This window comes from Lepisma saccharinum, chromosome 8 (assembly GCF_977018435.1).
Source record: "Lepisma saccharinum chromosome 8, izLepSacc3.1, whole genome shotgun sequence".
Classification (NCBI taxonomy): Eukaryota; Metazoa; Arthropoda; class Insecta; order Zygentoma; family Lepismatidae; genus Lepisma; species Lepisma saccharinum.
Genome location: NC_139236.1, coordinates 59,835,752 through 59,856,302, shown reverse-complemented (window position 1 = coordinate 59,856,302; position 20,551 = coordinate 59,835,752). Strand labels below are relative to the sequence as shown.

Genomic DNA, 20,551 nt, shown 5'->3' with positions numbered 1-20,551 from the left:
AGCTTAGGCATCCAGTGGCACTTTAATGTTCCTCGTAATCCTCATGCAGGAGGTTTGTGGGAGAGTGGTGTCAAGTCAGTTAAATACCACCTCAAAAGAGTTGTGGGGAATGCCATACTTACGTTTGAGGAATTGTATACAGTATTAACACAAATAGAAGCATGTTTGAATTCCAGACCGTTAACTGCTCTGTCCTGTGATCCCAACGACATGCAGGCACTTATTCCAGGCCATTTCTTAATAGGAGATGCATTGATAGCTACTCCAGATAGGGACTTTGCTACAATAAAAGTGAACAGACTGTCGAAGTGGCAGCTCGTGCAAAGGCTGACACAGCATTTCTGGCGCAGATGGTGTAGGGACTACCTTTCTCAGTTACAACAACGTCCTAAGTGGAGAAGGGAGCAACAGAATCTACAGGTCGATGACTTGGTTGTGGTCAGAGATGATCAACTTGCACCTCAACAGTGGAAACTTGGCAGAGTAATCAACGTTCATCCAGGTGAAGATGGATTAGTTACAGCAGCAACAGTGAGAACCAGTGAAGGAACCTACAAGAGGCCAGCAGTGAAGCTGTCCCTTTTACCAGTGCGTGAAGTTGAACACCAATGAGAAAGAACTTAAACTTTCAAATTTATGCATAAAAGGCAATCATTAGTTTGTTCAATTTCTTTTTAAATTTGTGTTGTCATTTTCAGTAGGAAATTTTGGGAAAATTGTATTCAATTTACATTTGTTCATCAAAACTGTGTTCTATGTATGTACTTTGTAAAGTGTTGAAATTAATCATTTCAAGGTGGGCGGTATGTTCCGTACCTTGTGCTTTTGGAGCCAAGATGGCCGCCATATTATTCTCTGGACACTAGTGCCTACTGAAAGTGAGAGAGTGAAGAGTCTGTGAGGAGAGAAGCGACGCTGGACCAGAGATGTATTGCAGGTTGGCTGCAAATAATGTAGATTTGCAACGAATACATCAGTACGATATAATGGAGTGTTTCATTTATGTGTATTAGTCTACCTACAGCACCATTACCTTCCTGGAAATGCTACAAACAGCGGCCGAAACAAGAAAAGTGTGTTTCTTGTTGGATGACGGGCGCGAACAACCATTCACAGACCGAAATCTCAGGAGAAAAGTTATTACGCTTCGCCAAGAGACTCGAACCTGCATGCATCCCGTAGCGAGAGCCCAAAGCATGACGTCTTAAACCTCTTGGTCATGGTGCGGGACATAAGGTCTACATAACCACAAATAATTTCACTTATTAAAAATGGGAACACTTAATTACAAAAAAATACAGTAAATGCTGTTATTAAATTTGCTGAAAGACAGTAAAGTTTAAAAGTTGAAAGTTACGGGGTACAACCTTTGCATCAAGTTTTTATTTCCTGCCATCCTTTCCAAATGACATCAGTCTGGTCAGTCTGATTCTGACATGCCTACGTTGCTTTCCCATCACTTCTAGTTTCCCTTTTGAAGCTCTTGGATAAACAAACTTCCTGCAATGCATCAAAAAATGCCATAAACTTAAAGTGATGGATAAATAATGATTTAAAAAATAAAAAATACCATCCATCTACTACATCTTCATTCACAATCACTGTATTACAGTGGCAGCAGAAAGTATACAGCTTTACCTGGCCTGCATTTTATCTTCCCAATAAAAAAACAACTGAAATTCCTTACAAGAATCTGAACCCAGGACTCCCAGCATCGTAGCATGCTCTGTTAACAGCTCAGGCTGCAGTTGTGTAATTTATTACTCACTCTACCAATGAGAGTTATGACATTTTGTGCATGAAACTTTAAATTTACCTTTTGAGCCAAACTGTACACTACTCTGGCACTGACTGCTGTTGTGTGAGTTCTTAGCAAATTCCTCCTTGCTTCTTCAATCTTCCAGTGATAGCCATACCCCTGAGATCCATGTCCACCTTCACTGTGTACTTTTTTAACTTTTTGAACATAACTGGGGGGAAAACCATGAGCAAGTTGAGGTTCTGTGGGGAAACAAATCAGAATGATTCAGTCATTTACGCAGGCACTTCAAGTTAATAAAACATGGTAAATTGTAAATATTTTGTGGAAAAATGAAGACTCAACCATGACTCAAACCATAGTCTCGGGCAAGCTGCGCAAGCCGACTTACCAAGCCCACTCTGGTTTCAGCTCATTTTCAACTTAGACTATTTTGTTCCAACGAGTGTTGCTTTTGATTTACATTGACTCTCTGGTATACATTATATACTATTTCCACACAAGTAAAATGGTGTAAGCATAAAATTAGATGAAACTTGAGCTTGAGCTCGATTTGCAGAAAATGGTACATTGTCTCAGAGAACCAGAATGGCATCCTGATTGAGCAAGGCTTTTATTTGTAAGTTTCTACAATAGTGCATTTCCTGTGTGTCACTAAACATATTTACATGTAATACACAAACATGATAAGAAAAACATTACAAATGTATTATTTTTCTTAAAGGTGGTGTTGGAAGCATTAAGTGGGAGAATCGGCAAGTTTTATTATTTCATACAAAATTATAATAAAGAAAATAAACTAGAAATTGCAAAAAGCATAATTAACAAATAATTGGAAATCTTAATATTTATTGAATCCATTGACACTGAATTTTGAATTGCAAAGTTACAATATCTGAACAGTGAATTCACAATGAACTTTTTTTTTAAAGCAACAGACTTGGGGGCCACACAGATTATAGCAAATTTTTGAGTATTTAGGCTAGATCTGACATTATAGGTCTTTCACCTACTTGTCATTACTGGCCTCAGTGATTGAAATGGAAATTCCTAGATTGCTGTTCCACTTTGGGGATAGGTTGGGAGGGGGTAGTAGTGCATGTATGGTTCAACATAGAGGCAATGAAGAAGGTGGGGGGGAATGTTTTACACAAATGTTCTTAAATGGAGGGAGTAGCATCCCCTGCATTCCCCCCTTAAACCCTACTGGCCCTAATATGTGATGGTGGTATTTTGAATGTTAACACATTGGGTGATACAAATACATACCTGGTTAGCAATATTTCCTCTTTGAGAATGAAATGGGACGAGAATAGCTTCAAGTGAAGCAAGGGCACCATATTACATTTTTAGTAGTTTTGTGCCATTTCATTAACTGTGACCATAAAAGGTGAATGATAAAGTAGAAGTGGGCAAGCACGAAAAATATCCATTAGCTACCCATCGCAGCGATGCACGCTTACTCATTTACCAAAATGTAACCAGAAATAGACTGTACATAATCACTCGGTTAATATCGTCATGGAACTGCATCAAGTCAATGTTATGTTCCATACGTTCGCACTTACCTGCTACAAAAAAAGTGTCATGGGCATCACGTGCTGGATGCTGCTGAGGCTGGAAAAGGGCATCGAAGTTCCAGAAGGAGCTCTCGACAAAGTTATTTGTGTGCATTTCAGTAAAGCTGGAATGAAAATTTGTGCCATGTATCAACTTGCATTAGTTGATCTATGCAAAAAATGAACAAACAATCATTTATTAAAATGATAAGGACATATATCCACTACATGTGTGAGAGGCAGCAAAGGAAAAATTGGAAAGTTCGTCATGAACACTGAATGAATTTCAAAGGTCTGGTTCATCCGTGTAATTGCTGTTCTACATATAAATGTGGTTGCAAGAAAATATTCGAAATTAACTGTACCAAATTTGACTAAAAACTCACAATTCTACCAGGTCTGCTCAAAGTAATACCAAATTTCTAGTTCATTCTTAAAGCTGTTACACACACACACACTAATCTCTAAAGTTGTTATGAAGATATGAGAATTTAACATTACCTTGGTGGTCAATTACATTGAGTGAATAACTCATAATTAGAGGCACATATTTTTGGTAAATAAAAAAAGCAAAATTTCGGTACAAAAACAGAGTGAATTCCGGGTTCAAAAGCGGTAAATAAAATAAAATTTTGCCGTTATAGCGGTGAAAAAGTGGTATATACAATGACATTTTGGTTTTAAAAATGCGAATATAATCCTAAATTTGATTTAAAAACTGCACTTATTCCACAAAATAAACATATCCGTTCTAATAGCACATTTATGTCGTTACCAGAATATTAAGTTTATTCCTGTATAAAGGGGTCAATTTTTGCTTCTCAAATATTTACAGCAAAATTAATCAATTTTTCCGTGAATTGCATAACTCGCAGGATAATTCTGACTTCAGAAAGTGTTGTGGTGGTAAATAAACTTTAAATTTCATGTTTAAGAGTCTATTTCGCATTTTTCAGTTCATTTCGCATCATTTCGTGACAGAACAGGGTAGGAAAATGCACCTCACACCTTTCAGAAACATGAAAAATTAACAATACAGTGTGTTATTTCACATTTCGTGTTTTCGTCAAATACTAAATATGCATGCCTCTACTCACAATCTTGTCATCAAAAGTTATGCATACAAGTCCTGGCTAAGAAGCAAAAAAAAAAGCAATTTAAGAAAAAATACAAATCAGCATTTAATGTTAGAAAAGGAGAATGTTAGTAAAAAAAAAAGAGTAAAGAATGAACCAACTACCATGTAAAAAATAGAGAACAGAATATTCACTCAATACAAATAATTGCAAATATTATATTCATGTACTTCTCAGTATTCGTATTTTTTGTTATTTTGTATCACTTTTCTGTTACTTTTGGCTAATTTGCAACAATGACGATGAGCGATGATATGATGAAATGACACTCGCAAAGAACACCCATGCTCACTCTTGGATGCAGCCGGCAACTTCAGTGGCAAGATCAGAAGTCAACCACTAAATGAGCTTGTTTAATGAACTGGCATGTAATGCTCAGGATAATCCATATAAACTATTAATCACCCCATTTCCAGGAAGATTTGTCGAAATTCTTGACGAACTTTCAATAATGGATGTAAGTGACCTCCACAAGGAGAAATTCCCAATGCATCAAAATTGTATTTTTTGAAATTCCTTTTGGTCCATGATCCATCCGCTATCATTTCTGGAGTCAGATCAGAATCCAGCTTCGTTATTACTGTGGTGAAATCATTCCCCTTTGACAAGTAATAACTTTTAACTACCCTGGAAAAGAAGAAAGATGATTATTGAGTTATGGTCTAGTACATCCTACAAATCGATATTCCTATTGGGGCATTCCACGTGAAAGTGCCCTTGAACCTCAATTTTTAAAATGAAATGCAATGCTGGAACTTCAACCTATCTTGTAAGTGGACAATATAAAATTGTCATTTGCTTGCATTAAAATTCAAGTACTATACATAACTAAGTTATAAGGTATTAAATATTTTATACATTGTTCGTGTATTTTAAATTTTTGATTTACTTGTGTTTTGTAATGTGTCCCAACCGTAACACCAAAAAACAATTAATTTCTCCTTAACTGTTACATTTTCCCCTCAACTCTACTGGAATATTAAAAGGATAATTACATTCTCTCATTGTCTTAAGTAATTTATTTTTCATCATTTGACAATTCACAGAAATTAAAAAAAAATTGTTATTAAGTGAAGAGGCAGTGTTTTGCCTGTCCCACCTGTCACAAAATTGTTCACTTGTAGCTACAAATCTGGGAAAGTATTTTAAGGGTAATTATGTTTAATCAACAGTGATAGGTTTCCTAGTTTATTGCACAGAAACTGTAAGAAAAATGTTACTTACCTATTAGTAGAATAGTTACTTTAATATAAAAAATGTAGTCCATGTGTTTCACCAATGACAATGAAATGTCCCTATAGCATTCACTAGACAATGACTATTATTATCTTCATAATGATGAGTAAGAGGAAAACATGTTACAAAGTCCCAGATGGGCATATGTAAGCTGCAGCTTTTTTTTTTCTAATTAGAAGATGGATTAACTGGAATATTTTATGCAAATATATGTGATGTGGTGTAAGTGGGCTACCTCCCTAACTAACTAACTCTCTAGCCTTCTTAAACCCGAAGGTTTATGGCTGTTGCAACACAAGCCTTTCTATGTGCCCCTATCCTGGGCAAGATCAATCCAATCTTTTCCATCCTTACCGATTTCGTTTAGGTCCATCTCAACATTATCCCTCCATCTTCGTCTTGGCCTTCCTACCATCAGGTTTCCAAACAAGAATCCTGTAAACTCCTCTTTCCTTTCCCATTCGTGCCACATGGCTCGCCCGCCTAAGTCTTCTTGATTTAATTATTCTAATGATGTCTGGACAGCAATACAAATCGTGAAGTTCTAAATTATGTAACTTTCTCCACTCACCTGTATCCTCATCACTTTTAGGTCCTAATATTTTCCTAAGAATTTTATTTTCACTAGATTTTCAACATGCCAGCTCTAGTACTTTATTTATAATGATGCTACATATGCGGTGTCAGTGGGCACACTCTGATAAATCACTTGAAATAAACAGCACAGAATTTCATAGCAAATTTTTATAGATGCAAATCGGTGAAAAAAAATTGCATCATTCCCAAAATGTTATTATCTTTAATGCAAATTTCTAGTGGGAAAATGGTTGTTCCAGTTTGTGGGGGAGATGCTTATGCAAATTGTCCTAGCTGGTGCATGCTTTACAGAATTATTAAATTTTATATAGGGAAAACAGCATTCCCGCCCCCCCCCCCCTTCCCACACTCTGTAATGTACCTTTAATTTGATAGTTTCAAATGATTCAAATATTAAGCACATATCATCCGACATGATGCCATCCAAATGAGCTTATGAATGCAAAAAATACAATTTTAATAACAGCTATCTTTACAGAACTCAAATGAAAAGTTGCTGTATGATTAAATGCCTTGTATACCAAAAGGGGGAAAAAATGTTAAATCAACTCACTTTTATGTAAACAAATGGACTAGAAACATAACATTGTACAACTAGACGAAAGAAACCAAAATTAATTCATGCTACGTGTATATGTGTAAAAAGAAAATATATTGTTAGCTTGCAGTTAGGCAGAGTAAACCAAAAATGTTTACAATATCTACACCACTACTGACTCTGATCAAATGAAACATTTTATACTTTTGTATTCACCTGGGCCACTGCAGTGATGTGCCCTCAAAAGGGTGACATCACATATTTCATGACCATCTTATTACATGCTCTATGGTATACAGTTTAAGAATATGCAAACCATTTTCTTGGTGCCACACAATTGCTTCCATAAAATAAATTAAACAATGTCAAAAAAAAAAAAAAATTACAATGTTGCTGTTTTTTCACTTTAAAAAAAATGCCTTTTAACTTCTGAAAAACATGCATTGAAACAGTACCATAACGTTTTCCAGATCTAGTGTGACAAATACATAAAAATATGTTACCAGATATTCCATAATACAGCACTTGAAGAAAATTTTGGGGACTTGTCCCACCTCACACCATAAGTGCACCCTTAAGTGCAAAATTATTTTTGTTATTTAGAAACTTAAGAAGTCACTTACTGTTCACGGAGCAACTTCCGCTTCTTGTAATCTTGCCTCATTTTGTCTTGGACTTTATCAACATTATTGTTTAATATATGCTGTAGATCGATCTGCACACAATCTACAATGGCATCTGTCTTTTTAAAAACCAGATGCTTTTCAGAACTTTTATTTACATGCACCCAATGGCAAGCCATTGCCTTCTGGAATCCAACTTTGGCATTAGGTACTTTCTTCTGCAAATACACAAAGGAAAAATTGCAGGTAATATAGAAGCAAGGAAAATGAAAACTTAGCATATCTTTTTTTGGTATAGGTGATGCGTTCCATAAATGTATAGAAATTCATATTATGAAGAAACTAATTAAATTAAGGTGCTTATAAGGGCATATTTGGCCATTTCTATGTGATAGATCATATTTTGATAGATTTTTGGTCATATTCAGCATATTTTCGCTTTTTCAAGGAATATACAACCATTTTCGAAGTGGATCCGTTCTTACTTATTCATTCAATATGCTCTTCTTGTATCAGCCAAAGCAGAAAGAATCTTTTGATGGCTGACAATCAGTGCCGTATACTGAGTCTAATGTTTGGGCTATCTTACTATGTCACGTGGTCCTAGGCTATGAATAGAAACAAATTTACCAACTCATAAGAAATCATGTTGCCAACTCGTAAGAAATCATGTTGCCAACTCGTAAGAAATCATGTTGCCAACTCGTAAGAAATCAGGTTGCCAACTCGTAAGAAATCAGGTTGCCAACTCATAACAAATCAGGTTGCCAACTCATAACAAATCAGGTTGCCAACTCATAGGAAATCAGGTTGCCAACTCATAAGAAATCAGGTTGCCAACTCCAGAATCAGCATCATCATCTCACTGATATGAATAATAATATTTACAATTTCTGATCGATTTTTCTCCTGAATTTTATTCTCTAGACTTCAGGCTTCGCAGATAGCCTAGCTAGCCTACCATATATGCTCCTGCTGACAATAGGCAATCATTTTTATTTGAAAATTTACAGAAAGAACATTGCAACTGAGGGCTCATAAAGTGTACTAAAAATAGTATGTAACATTTTTTAGAATATGTTTTTGTTCATAAGAGCAATTTTTATTTTGCATATGTTTGTGATTTTTAGGTCATAAAATTCCTAGCCCTAAATATTACCATATATGTAGTAACAAGGAGGTGCATTTTCAGACCTTCCCTGATACACAAATCTAGTTCCATAGAGTTCATACTCAATTTACAGGTTCTGAAGTTTCTCATCGACATGAATGTAAATAATTTGTACTCAAGAAAATATTAATTTGGGCCTCTTCTCATGAAAATTAACTTCTAGTTAGTACTATGGTCATTGCTAAGACAAATAGCATATTACACACTGTGTGTAATATAATGCTAATTTAAAAATGCAAACAATCATACCTCATTACAATGCATCATTACTTGTATTTACATTAGGTATTTCACTTATTCCAGCAACAATCATACCTCATTCATTACAATGCATCATTACTTGTATTTACATTAGGTATTTCACTTATTCCAGCAACAATCATACCTCATTCATTACAATGCATCATTACTTGTATTTACATTAGGTATTTCACTTATTCCAGCAACAATCATACCTCATTCATTACAATGCATCATTACTTGTATTTACATTAGGTATTTCACTTATTCCAGCAACAATCGTACCTCATTCATTACAATGCATCATTACTTGTATTTACATTAGGTATTTCACTTATTCCAGCAACAATCGTACCTCATTCATTACAATGCATCATTACTTGTATTTACATTAGGTATTTCACTTATTCCAGCAACAATCGTACCTCATTCATTACAATGCATCATTACTTGTATTTACATTAGGTATTTCACTTATTCCAGCAACAATCGTACCTCATTGATTACAATGCATCATTACTTGTATTTACATTAGGTATTTCACTTATTTCAGCAGGCCCAGTTCCTGAGTGCTTTAAGTGGCAGACTTTCACTTTCACGACCAAAGTTCCTGAGTTCAAGTCCCAGACTGAGCCTGGGTGTTCTTTATGGTTGTCCCTTCATCACTTTAATCTAATCATCACTCATTCTCAATGCTGTGATTAGCCAAAAGTGGCAGGAAAGCGATGATAATAACAAAAATACATGCATACATTCCACCTACAACAAAATAATTATTCAATAATTTCATCAGTTATTTTTAAATCATTACAAAAATAAATAGCATAATTACCATAAGATCTTCAATAGAAATTCCTTCAGTAGGAACAGCATGATATACTAGTGCTTCATGACTCCCTTCCATTGCAACTTCTTTACCTTCATCTGTTAGTTCCCAGTGCTTTTTGCTCTGCGGATCAGCTTCAATAATCTACAGGAAAAATAATAATCATGTTACAGAATCGAGTTTGTATTTCAATCTTTAATACAGAAAGAGCAAATATTGATTTTCAAACTACTGTACTATAGTATCAACTAAATTCCAGCCTGAGAGAAATGTTAGCATACAGTTTCGTAAAAGAAGAACCTACGAGAACCCTCGTAACAAATGAAATTTGATATCAACAACCTTTTTGAATTATTAAAATTATTTTTTAAAAAAAGTCAATACATATGTTCTAGAAAAGAGTACTGTCGCTATATCATGAAATACAGTAGGTAACGGTTCCGAATTTTTAATGATATTTCGGAAGTTTTATATGAGTATTAAGAAATGAGCACCGGAAACAATTGTGGGAATAAGTTAGAAGCTTGGAGGAACAAATTAGCCTAGTTAAAAGCTTCACTAAGTATTAGTTACTGGAGAAATTATGGTTTGAAATGTAGCTTGCGAGAGCTGGCATTCTTGGACATGTGTTTCTGCAGATTTTCATGTGAGGCTCAAAGAGGGTTTTGTGCTCAACATAAGGTGTTTAAAGCATTTGGGGATGTTATTTTAGTGCTAAGAGCCTTAAACCTGCTGTGTGGTTTTTACGCACACAGCTGCAAAAAGGGAAATATGTATGCAAAAGTGTATTTCTGTGTACGTACTCTGGCTTAGGTTGCCTTTTGCTCGGTAGTCCGGGAAGCCAACGGTTGGGTTTTCTCAATGGCTTTCCCCTTTGAAAGGTAACAATAGGACCTTGCCTCGGTGGTTGGGGGGTGGGTCGTTTGTCGGAGGTATAAATACCGGTTCTGACTTGTTACGTTCTCTTATGCTCAGATTTTCAGGCTCTCAGATTGCAGAAAGTGGCCGTCCCTCAATAGATTAAGACAGTTTGTTGGATGCAACGATACACACAGAGTGTAAGCGTCGAATGCGTAGGGACACCTGCATGATAAACTGCGGGGGTGGGTTAGTGCTATGGTAAATAGTGCGCTCGTAGAGTCTTGATAAGTGCAATTCTCTGTTTTGGGGCAAAAGGCAACCGGGAACAGTTGATATTGGATATGCTATGGAAAGATGTATATACGGCGAAGAGTAAAAGTGCAAATAAAAGTTGTACATAAAGAGATAACTCTGAGAGACATTATTCTTGTCAACAAACCTGACCTGCCTAACCTAACAATAAAAGCATTTAGCAACAAAATACCTTGGTAAATATGCGATATCGCCTGGATGGATTTCTTCAAATTTACAGGAGAAAGTACTTACTGAAATGAGTTTCTTTAGCATTCTGGACGTTCTTGGAGGTATTTTCTTTCACGGAAAGTAAAAACTTCGTAGTTAAATGCTGCCGAACAAGAATTAATCACTTTTTACGTAAGAAATTGGCATTGCCTGCCACATTATGCCGTTGTTTCCATTGTGTGCGTGCAGATGGCGAGAGCATTGAAAGTCACGCGATCTCTGCAGTGTTTCCAAACATGCCTTCTTTTTACGAAAATTTCTATTTTTAACTAGTATGTTCGCCGTGCTTTCATTTTTCGATGAATTTAGGGGTGAAATGAGTGCTAATGGAACCTAACCTAACAGGCCTAACCTAACCTTGTGTGAATGGTTTGTGCGGCTATCCGTGGATGGTTTTTGGGGCTAACGTCAATGGTTTGTGGGGCTACCCATGGATGGATTTTGGGGCTAACGTCAATGGTTTGTGGGGCTATCCGTGGATGGTTTTTGGGGCTAACGTGCATAATTTGTGGAGGTAAACATGAAAAAAAAATCGAAATAGTATGTAATTTTCCGTCATGAAGGTTTGAAACACTGCTTGTGCACTGAAAATCGACAAAACACAAGCTGGTGCGTCATGACGCGCGATGATCCATTACGAGTGCACGCCAAAATGTCTATTACAGAAGCGGAACAAGTAAGACAAATAATCAATCGTAATATGAAAAGTTGACAGTATTTTATGGAAAAAGGCATAACTTCACCTTAAAGAATGTTCTGCAAGGCAAAATAAATAAGTAACAGTGGTAAAATTAAGGAAATAAATGAGTGAAAGGTGTCTGGGCGTTATCGCATATCTACCAATACCTCTTCACACCCCATGTACATAAAGTAGATGGTGGCAACAGCAGCCCATATCCAAGCCAACAGTAAACAAATGGCTGTCCACAAACAATCAATCATTGTGAATATATGAAGGGAAGAATCGTTCTCCAGAAAATTCTGTCAGTAATCACTAAGACACTGAAGTATGTGTCAACAGAGACAATTCGAAATCGAACCATGTCAAAAAAAAAAATGCTTGTGCACCATGATAAATTCAGAATTAAACAATCGGAACTTGGGCCTCGAAGTTTTTATTAATAGCATACAGACCAAGTACTGTTAATTTTTGGGCTTGCTAACCAGTGGCACCAACTTATATGGGCCTGTGGGGTCTGAGCCCAGCCCATAATGTGTCATTATTATTATTATTTTTATTGTATTTGTTAAAGCTGAAGTCTTCTAAGCATCAGCAGTTCTGCATCTTTGACACAACCCCAGAGGAAGCCGACGTGACCCGTATCTGGTTTCGAGCCACCACCTGTTTTTCGAAAAAGCACTGTTGTCACTTTTGCCTACAGTGTTTATACATCCATTCATTCAGAAAGGTTTCAGGGGAGGATTTACTGGACTCCACGTGGACTTGATATATGGTTGTAAGGGGGAAAACTGATCTTTCGGAACTTTATTTGAAGTAAAGTGAGAATGCTTTGGAGACGAGCACTATATCATTAGTGGTGGATTGTATTTTGAAATCAGTAAATAACAGCTTAAAAAAAGTAAAAATTAATGCATTGTTGATGTTGATTAATACATGGAAGGGAGGATTTATGAGAGTTTTTGTGAACTAAAGTGTTTGAGCGCACCCACTGTCTCTCAAAAGTTGGCGCCCTTGATGATAAGTAACATAGTTTGCTTAAGTCAAAATCAAAGTTTGAAATTAACAGTGTGTTTAATTTACAAAATAATAATTTTATTTATATAAGCAAATTTCCAGCACAGCAAAAGCCATTTCAAACTGGAAAGAAACAATGCTAAAACAGTAAAGTAAATAGGGTTAAACAAAAAACAAAACAACCGTTTCGGAGGGTTACATGGTCTATTTTCCATCTCGTCACCGAAGTTCTGGGCTGGAATCCTAGTCTGGGCTTGGGTTGCTCTTTTGGAATGTTAAATCATCAATTTCGTCTGATCATCACTCATCCTCATTGTCGCTATTTGCCAAAAGGGGCAGAAAAGCGACATAACATAAAGTTAAGGAAATATACAAATAGAATTGGTTTTATTATCGGATATTTTCCTTGATGGTGATTTGGTTATGTCTTTCCTACTGGATACTGGCTGATGCAATAGTTGCAGAAACTGACATGTTTGCACATCAATTAAAGTAAAATAGAGCTACAAAAGAAAATAAACTAAATACAGCTCTAAAATTAATTGTTAGGCTTCTATTTTTCTTGTAATATTGGGGAAAACAGGTTTTGCATTTACCGAAAATGAACTAATTCTGGTAGACAATAACTTAAGGTAGAATTTTCATGCGCATACTTACACTACCTAAAGCCTGGAGACTTTTAACTGCTCCCACCAGATTTTGGTGATCAACCTTCAGAGTTACTGCTAAATCAAGAGAATCAACAGAATCATGTTTTGACAAATAATGTACAATTTTTTCCTGCAAATTTCGTACGTGAGATAGCGTATCCATGTTGCCATGCCAACTGTCACTTGCACCAATACAGCAAATTATCCATGAACAAACTCTCGCACTGTCCAAAGACCTTGCAAAAATAACTAGACCTCGTGACCGCGCTGAGGAGTCAGATTCAACATAATTTTAATGTCTGACATTGTCATCGAATGTCATCACTGTGGAGGAGGCGTGCCCCACAGCAATTTTTAGGTAAGGACATGACATTTTTCTAAATCGTGACTTTCGGGACCACTGGTGTGGTGTACATAGGATTTTTTTTTTTTCGGGATGGGCTAGTTGTAAAGGTGGATACTCACCATCACTCTAGCACAGATAAGTAAATACTCTCTGATAGTACATAGCTGCTTTCTAGGGAGACGGCATACACAATAAGATATTTCGTATATTTTGAACTTTCTACTCCCAGAATTGACAATCGGGGGTTATTTTAGAGAGGTGCACTTACCACTTTTTTTGTTTTTCTAGAGTCCTTCACTGTTTTTTTTTATGTTGTTTTGCTTAAAATTTCGGAAGGGGCTGCAAACCCACAAGCCTCATCTGCGTACGTAAGTGTTCGGGACAGAAATTGTTGGAAATTTTCAGAGGTCGGTGACCCTCGCGCCAGGCATGAGAACGGTTTATTGCTATCCCAACCAGATGTGAAAGTGGATTGGGGGGGAGGGGGGTTGCGGGTTGGATCAAGTTCCAAGACCTCTTAAGTTTTCCACAATATTGAGGCATTGCAAACTTTTGGAAGTTTTGCACCAGTCTGGCCAATTCGCGCGTGCGCCGTTGTTCTGGTCAAAGAGAATTGAGTAATCCCATTCTCTTTGGTTCTGGTCGCCCTTCCCAAATCAAAAGCTTAAATTAGGTTTTTCCATACATTATATTTAATTTACATTTCATTTGCATGTCGGTATTATACAGTAAGCTCTCCTGTATTTAATTGGTGTAATCTTTATAGATGGTTATTATGAATATTTTATAAATATTGTAATACCGAATTTCAGTTGTTATTATTATTTGTTCCCAAGCTTGTATTGAGGATGTGTGCTAAGAATATACATTCTAAATCAAAATTATAAAAATAAGTAAATAACGACCCCAATGTTTTATGCATATTTTTACATTTTTACATCAACAGGGGCTACATGATTCTATAGGAGAGGTCCTTGTTTCTTCATTTTCCCATTTCTGATTAGGGTTATCACGGTAATGGAAATATATAATACTGATTGAGAAAATTAATAAGCATCCTTTACTTATCCCAGATTCGGAGTTCGGACCCAGTACCCTTGTTTTCAGTTGTGCGCGTTAATCCATGTAGACCACGGGGCTAAGCGCAAGGGAAGACACCCCCTCCCCACAACCTCTCAAAGTTAGGCCCAAGTTACACTGGTGACGGAAACTATAGGGGAAATTATGTTGATTTCATGAAATGGATGAAGGATAAATTAATCAGCATGCACTTCATTCGATATTTGAACCCAGAACTTCAGATTGCAAAAATTGATGTATGGTGTCATACAGCTCGTCATACTTTGCTACAGCATGAAAATCATCATACTTCACATGGGATTCGAACCCAGTACTAGTAATATCGCAAGATACTAGTTTGCTCGTGAAAAGTTCCTATTTGTGATATGACTATGACAGGTCTAGAAAAATAAGTGAGTGCGAAAGTAATGAACACAGAGAACAATAAATTGCATGGCATTTTCCCGAGATTGTTCTTCCAATTGTTTGTGGTGGTAATGGCGCACGATTAATTAAATTATTATTAATATATTATTATCATATTATATTACTATCATATTATTATATTATTACCATATATTATATTATTATTACTATTCTGAGACACTTGGTTTCGACCCCTCCTCTCGAAATCTATTTCTAGATACGTGATTGCAAGCTTCGTCGTTGTGTGAACAGTTTCTGTAATTTTCTCCAGACGCGTCGCCTGATAATGTTCGCATGAGCACGTGAACACTCATGTGTATGTTTTAAATTACGTACATATTAAATGCACACACACATATATTTCTTCGAAATAATACTTTTTTGATGTTCGAGTATACACACACAATTTACTCTGACACGACGTCTTTCAAGTCTGATAACTTTTTTAGATAGTTGGTAACACTGACTCCCACGGTTCCACGGATTGCGATGAACACAATTGCTGTGTTGTGTGTTGTGAACTGGCAGCTAAGGGGCTGTTGGCCACTATACCCCGAAAATGTTCACTGCGCTGTGCGAACATTGTGGTGCGAACCCTGATCCAAGAGGCAATAAATACTTCTTACATTCGGCACCAGGGCGCAGCATATACGTACAAGTCATGTCTAGGAGGACTGGAAATGATCGGCGCTACATAGTTGCAATCTTTAGTGAGAAGTCGCTAAACCTGGCGGATTTTAAATTCCAGTGGGCGCTAAAATTCACGGAATAGTGACGAGCGACTTTTCTTTAGAAACTAGTCTGCAGGAGTTACATAATATCTTTCAAAGTTTATATGATTTGCATTTGCGCAATTCAGACTGTGCAACTTTCTTTAGTAATCGACGTTTTTCATGCCAAGGAAATAACTCTCACCAACTTAAATTGCAAAGGAAAGTGCCGACTACATTTACATCAATTCAACGCGCATTTTTCTGGTAACTATACCCAGAATAGTATGGGGTCGTATGGCCTAAATAGTTGTTACCGAAAAAGTTATCAATTGATATTAGTAAATCATTTTTACTATTCTCTACGTTATTATAATATTGCTTATTGTAAAGAACAAAATATAACTTTCAGAAAACTAGAGCTGTATTTTTGCTACACATATATTTTCTTTTTTGAAGTTAGAAAGTTGAAATAATATATGCATTTAAATTATCACAATTGAAATTAAATGCATTTTTAATGTGCATATAAACGCACATACATTGAATAAACCTGGTTTAAGTTGTTCCGCACAGCATTTTTTAAAAATACATTTTGCATTTTTCACCAGCAAATTTGATTCAGCGATTTTTAGTTAGCTCATGTTGAAGATTTACCAACTTGTGCGTTTCAATTGTTGGCAACACTGCTGCTGTGGATGAACTGCAAGGGGAACGTTTGTTTTGGAAACCTCAAGTACCGTTAGTTTTTCGGGGCAACAAAAAAGCCTATGCTCTTTGGCGGCAACGGGTAATCGGCGGTTAGTGTCGATGTCGAGAGCAAGATATATATTGACAAGCGGTTGGGTGAATTTATGTGCACTGGCTTTCAGACGTGCGTGTGTGTTGTGCCGTGTGTGTGTGGTGTAGTGTTGTGTTGTCTTTTGTACACTATGAATACTGTTAGAAGTTTGAAAGAAAAGTCATTTTCGCGATTGAGCGAAGCAGAACGAACTCAAGTAAAATGGATGGGCCCTCACTAGCCGGACCTGTACATTGTACAAGAGGTAAGTACTCCCAAATGCGTTATTAAAAGAACATTCAAAAATTACTGCTACACGAAGTACAATTGGTTATGTGGGTGCAACGTTGTGAACGCGCAATTTTGTTTTCCTTGTTTATTGTTTGGAGGCGGCAATTCATGGACAAACACAGGACACATCCTGGGCGTTTGTTATCATTTGCACATGCGACTCGCGTAAAAAGAGACTGCGTCTGGATTAGAACGATTTGTTTCGTGCAATGTATAAGATCAAGGATGGTAAATATGTTTGATTGATTGATTTGGTGCTTTAAGTCCACTTTATGCACAGTAAGGCTAATCGGGACAGGACCTACAGTTTTAAGTGGGATCCGAACCACTGTGTGCCTCCACCGGGTTTCGAACACGGGACCCCTCAATTACAAGGGTAAATATGTTAATGACGACGACGAACAGATGTTACTGTACGCTTTAAATCGGTAGTTCCCAAAGTGTGTGTCGCGGCGCCCTGGGGCACCGTGATTAGCTTAAAGGGGCGCTACTAAATGTTCCAATATTTTCACTGAATCGTTAGTCAATGCTATGAATGTTTCAAATATCTGCTTATTTAGTACTTTTTTTTTACACATAACTAAATGTTTCTGAATTTGAAATACGTGTTTAATTTTTAACTTAAGGCAAGCAATCTTACAAGTAACTTGGCGTTGCAAGTGTTAGAGAGGGCTACATTCTGGGCGCCGCGGTAAAGTCTTGAAAAGACTAAGGGAGCCGTGAAGCAAACAAGTTTGGGAACCCTTGCTTTAAATGGTCGAAAATCAATCTCTCTGAACCATGGCTAGGAGGGAAAATATGAAACACTAGGAAAGAAGGAATACAAGCAATGTCACATTGACTGATACTTCAATCACAAGCATCACAACCTAGTTATTGTGGGCGGGACGAGGGGACATCCTGTACAATGCCCAAATATCTTATATATACAAAATATTTTTTTTCTGTACTGGACGCGTCCTCCTCTCTGTCCCGCTAACGATGCACGTGCTTTCAATGCTGTATGAATGTGGTTGTTTAACACATGGACCGTGTAATAAAAAGTATATTGCGAAGTATGACAATCTTGCGTTGTACATACCTGAGATTGCATGTTATACTAATTAGTTTGCACTAGCCATCACTAATTGTAAATAACTTAATTAAAAGGGTGTTAATTGAATAAAAAAGTATTGTATTACTTCAGATATAGCATGATTTTGGGGGGAATTTGTTGAAAATAAGTTGTACTGTTATTCTTACTTGTTCAATATTGAAGATGAAGTTACAAGGGAGAGTAGTAAATCTCCAATCAGTATAAAAATGATATTGTGAACACCCGTATGTGAACCGCACGCGACGCCACTGATTTCTCTGTTGTTCAGTTTTAAACTCATTCTGCAAATTCATATGGCTGTATGTACAATTCTTATTGCAAAAAACCAGAATCTACTTTAATTTCTTTTTTAAAAGGGCGCTATCTAAAATGAAATTGAAACAAGCGACTCTGTGTTTTGAAAGGATAGGAGCCAGGTCTTGCCGCGAGAAATTGACCGAATGCAATGGACGGGCGAAGCCAATAAAACGCAACGAGAAATGGGTGATCTTGATTTTCCAGCTGCAAGTGTGCAACTGTTTGAGACTCCAGCTTTTGGCCAGTCTCGCCAACGGCAAGGGAGCATTTCCCTCTCGTTTTCTTTGTAAATGGATGGCCTCGTTATACTATTTACTACCTCTGGAATTTCCAAGTTTCAGACGCTTATAATACAGAAATCACTTTAATATTTTTCCGTTATTATTATGATTATTATTTATTGTCATTCAAAATTTACAAAATATTTATAAAATCCGACTGATAGTGATATCTATTTCAGAAAAATAATTAGAATTTAACTTTTCTTTTTCGGCAATTTCCAATCAAAATTGGCCATTTTAGTAATTTATTTTCAATTGACAATATTGAGAGATTATTTAACCTCTACTGACCCATTGATGATAATTTTTGTTATTTTTAGCTTGAACAAGGAACATCCTTGAAAATCTTCAATGGAAACAAGAGTCGAGTAACAACTTGTATATTTTTCTATCACCTTACCTATGCCAAGTGTATATTTCTCCGTCGCATATTCTGACTTTTTGTATTTTTGTAAGGGGCCTTTGAATTGCGCCCTCTGTGCGTGGCGCCTTACACTACACTTCAGCCTTCCTTGCCTACCCCTCGCTATGGGAATGCAATGGTATCCCTTCTGGGATATGAAGATTGATCTCTATTCCTCCCAGGAATGAGTTCACATCTTTGGCCCAGCATCTTCTTTGTATTCTCCAAGGTTATACACATAGAACTGTTCGTGTTCATCGAGAAATCATTTTTTTCTATTTAAAATGGAATCAGCGCAAAACATTAATAAAATTAAGCATGGGAACAGGGATTAGCATTTCAGAGAAATTCACCTGAGAAATCTTCTCTACATTTCACAAGGGATTCAGGTGTTCTGATCCAACTATCAGCTCCTTCACTCTGTCTGCTAGGGTTACGAGATCACTAAAGGGAAAAATAGGGCATGATATCCCAAAATGTAGGACACAAAACATTCACAATAAATAATACATATTTCCAGAACACGTTAGAAAGTAATTTAAAATTTACAATTTTCAGCTTTTAAAATTATTTTTTTTCTTAATGAATTTTTAAATGCAAAATTCCCAAACTTGTAATAAGTACGAGTACTACAAATACACTTCTTAGTTCTTACTACTTGTTTTAAATCATTCTTCTCGGAAGAGCCATTTTCATTAAAAAAATCAGGTTTAATCAAAATATATTTATGAAAGACTAGACAAAACAGTCAAACTCTCTCAAATTATACTGAACCCCAGTAGCAAACTCTTTACAGACTTTTTTGAAAGAAAATATTTCTCTGACTCCGTTGTGCTGATTGTAATGAAAGTAATCTCTCATTTTGACCTGATATGGCAAACGAATATGCAGCAATTATTGAACTTGAAATGGTTCCAGAAGTTTCTCCTCGGATAGTTTATAGTTCAATATCTTTGTTCTCTATACTCCCTGCTTTACAATCAAAATATTCAATAAGTATGGGAAACACCTTGTTCCATCAGTATAAAGATAAACCCCAAGGCAAGAAATTCCAGCATGCACTGAACAGTGACATAATCAGAATGTGGCCCCAAAACTTTATTCATTAATTGCTTACGTTTTTGTTCTAGCAGAAATTTTTCTTTTCTTTTTGGGCAATGACTGAATCGAAATAAATTTTACTTTTGAGTTGGGAGCGCAGTCCATAGACTGGTAATTTGCAAGATTTCTCCTTATTTGACTGAAACACGCATTTTCCTAATTAATATTACGCGACGCTCAAAATGTAGGACATTTACGATAGTTTTCAAATTCTACATAAGGTTAAAATGTAGGACATGTCCGAGAAAAACCGGACATCTGGTAACCCTGTCTACACGACTTTTGTTGGCATCCAACATATGTGCGTTGCAGATCTCTATTTCTCCTGCATCTGCATAGGGTAGAT

General features: G+C 36.5%; 1 protein-coding gene across 2 annotated transcripts in view; it reads right to left on the bottom strand.

The window, feature by feature from the left end:
• LOC145991494 (phenylalanine--tRNA ligase alpha subunit-like) overlaps positions 1-13,579 on the bottom strand; it is a 37,645-nt gene extending 24,066 nt beyond the window's left edge. The window contains exons 1-6 of one of the 2 annotated variants that reach the window (XM_083127511.1): positions 13,422-13,579; positions 9,692-9,829; positions 7,449-7,666; positions 4,860-5,081; positions 3,328-3,443; positions 1,817-2,001 (exon numbers count right to left, since the gene is read on the bottom strand). In XM_083127511.1, the coding sequence (XP_082983637.1) occupies positions 1,817-2,001; positions 3,328-3,443; positions 4,860-5,081; positions 7,449-7,666; positions 9,692-9,829; positions 13,422-13,577 (1,035 nt within the window). In that variant the 5' untranslated portion in view covers positions 13,578-13,579. The remainder of the gene's footprint in view (positions 1-1,816; positions 2,002-3,327; positions 3,444-4,859; positions 5,082-7,448; positions 7,667-9,691; positions 9,830-13,421) is intronic. The other variant, XM_083127512.1, reaches the window with a different exon arrangement.
• Between the last annotated feature and the right edge of the window lie 6,972 nt (positions 13,580-20,551).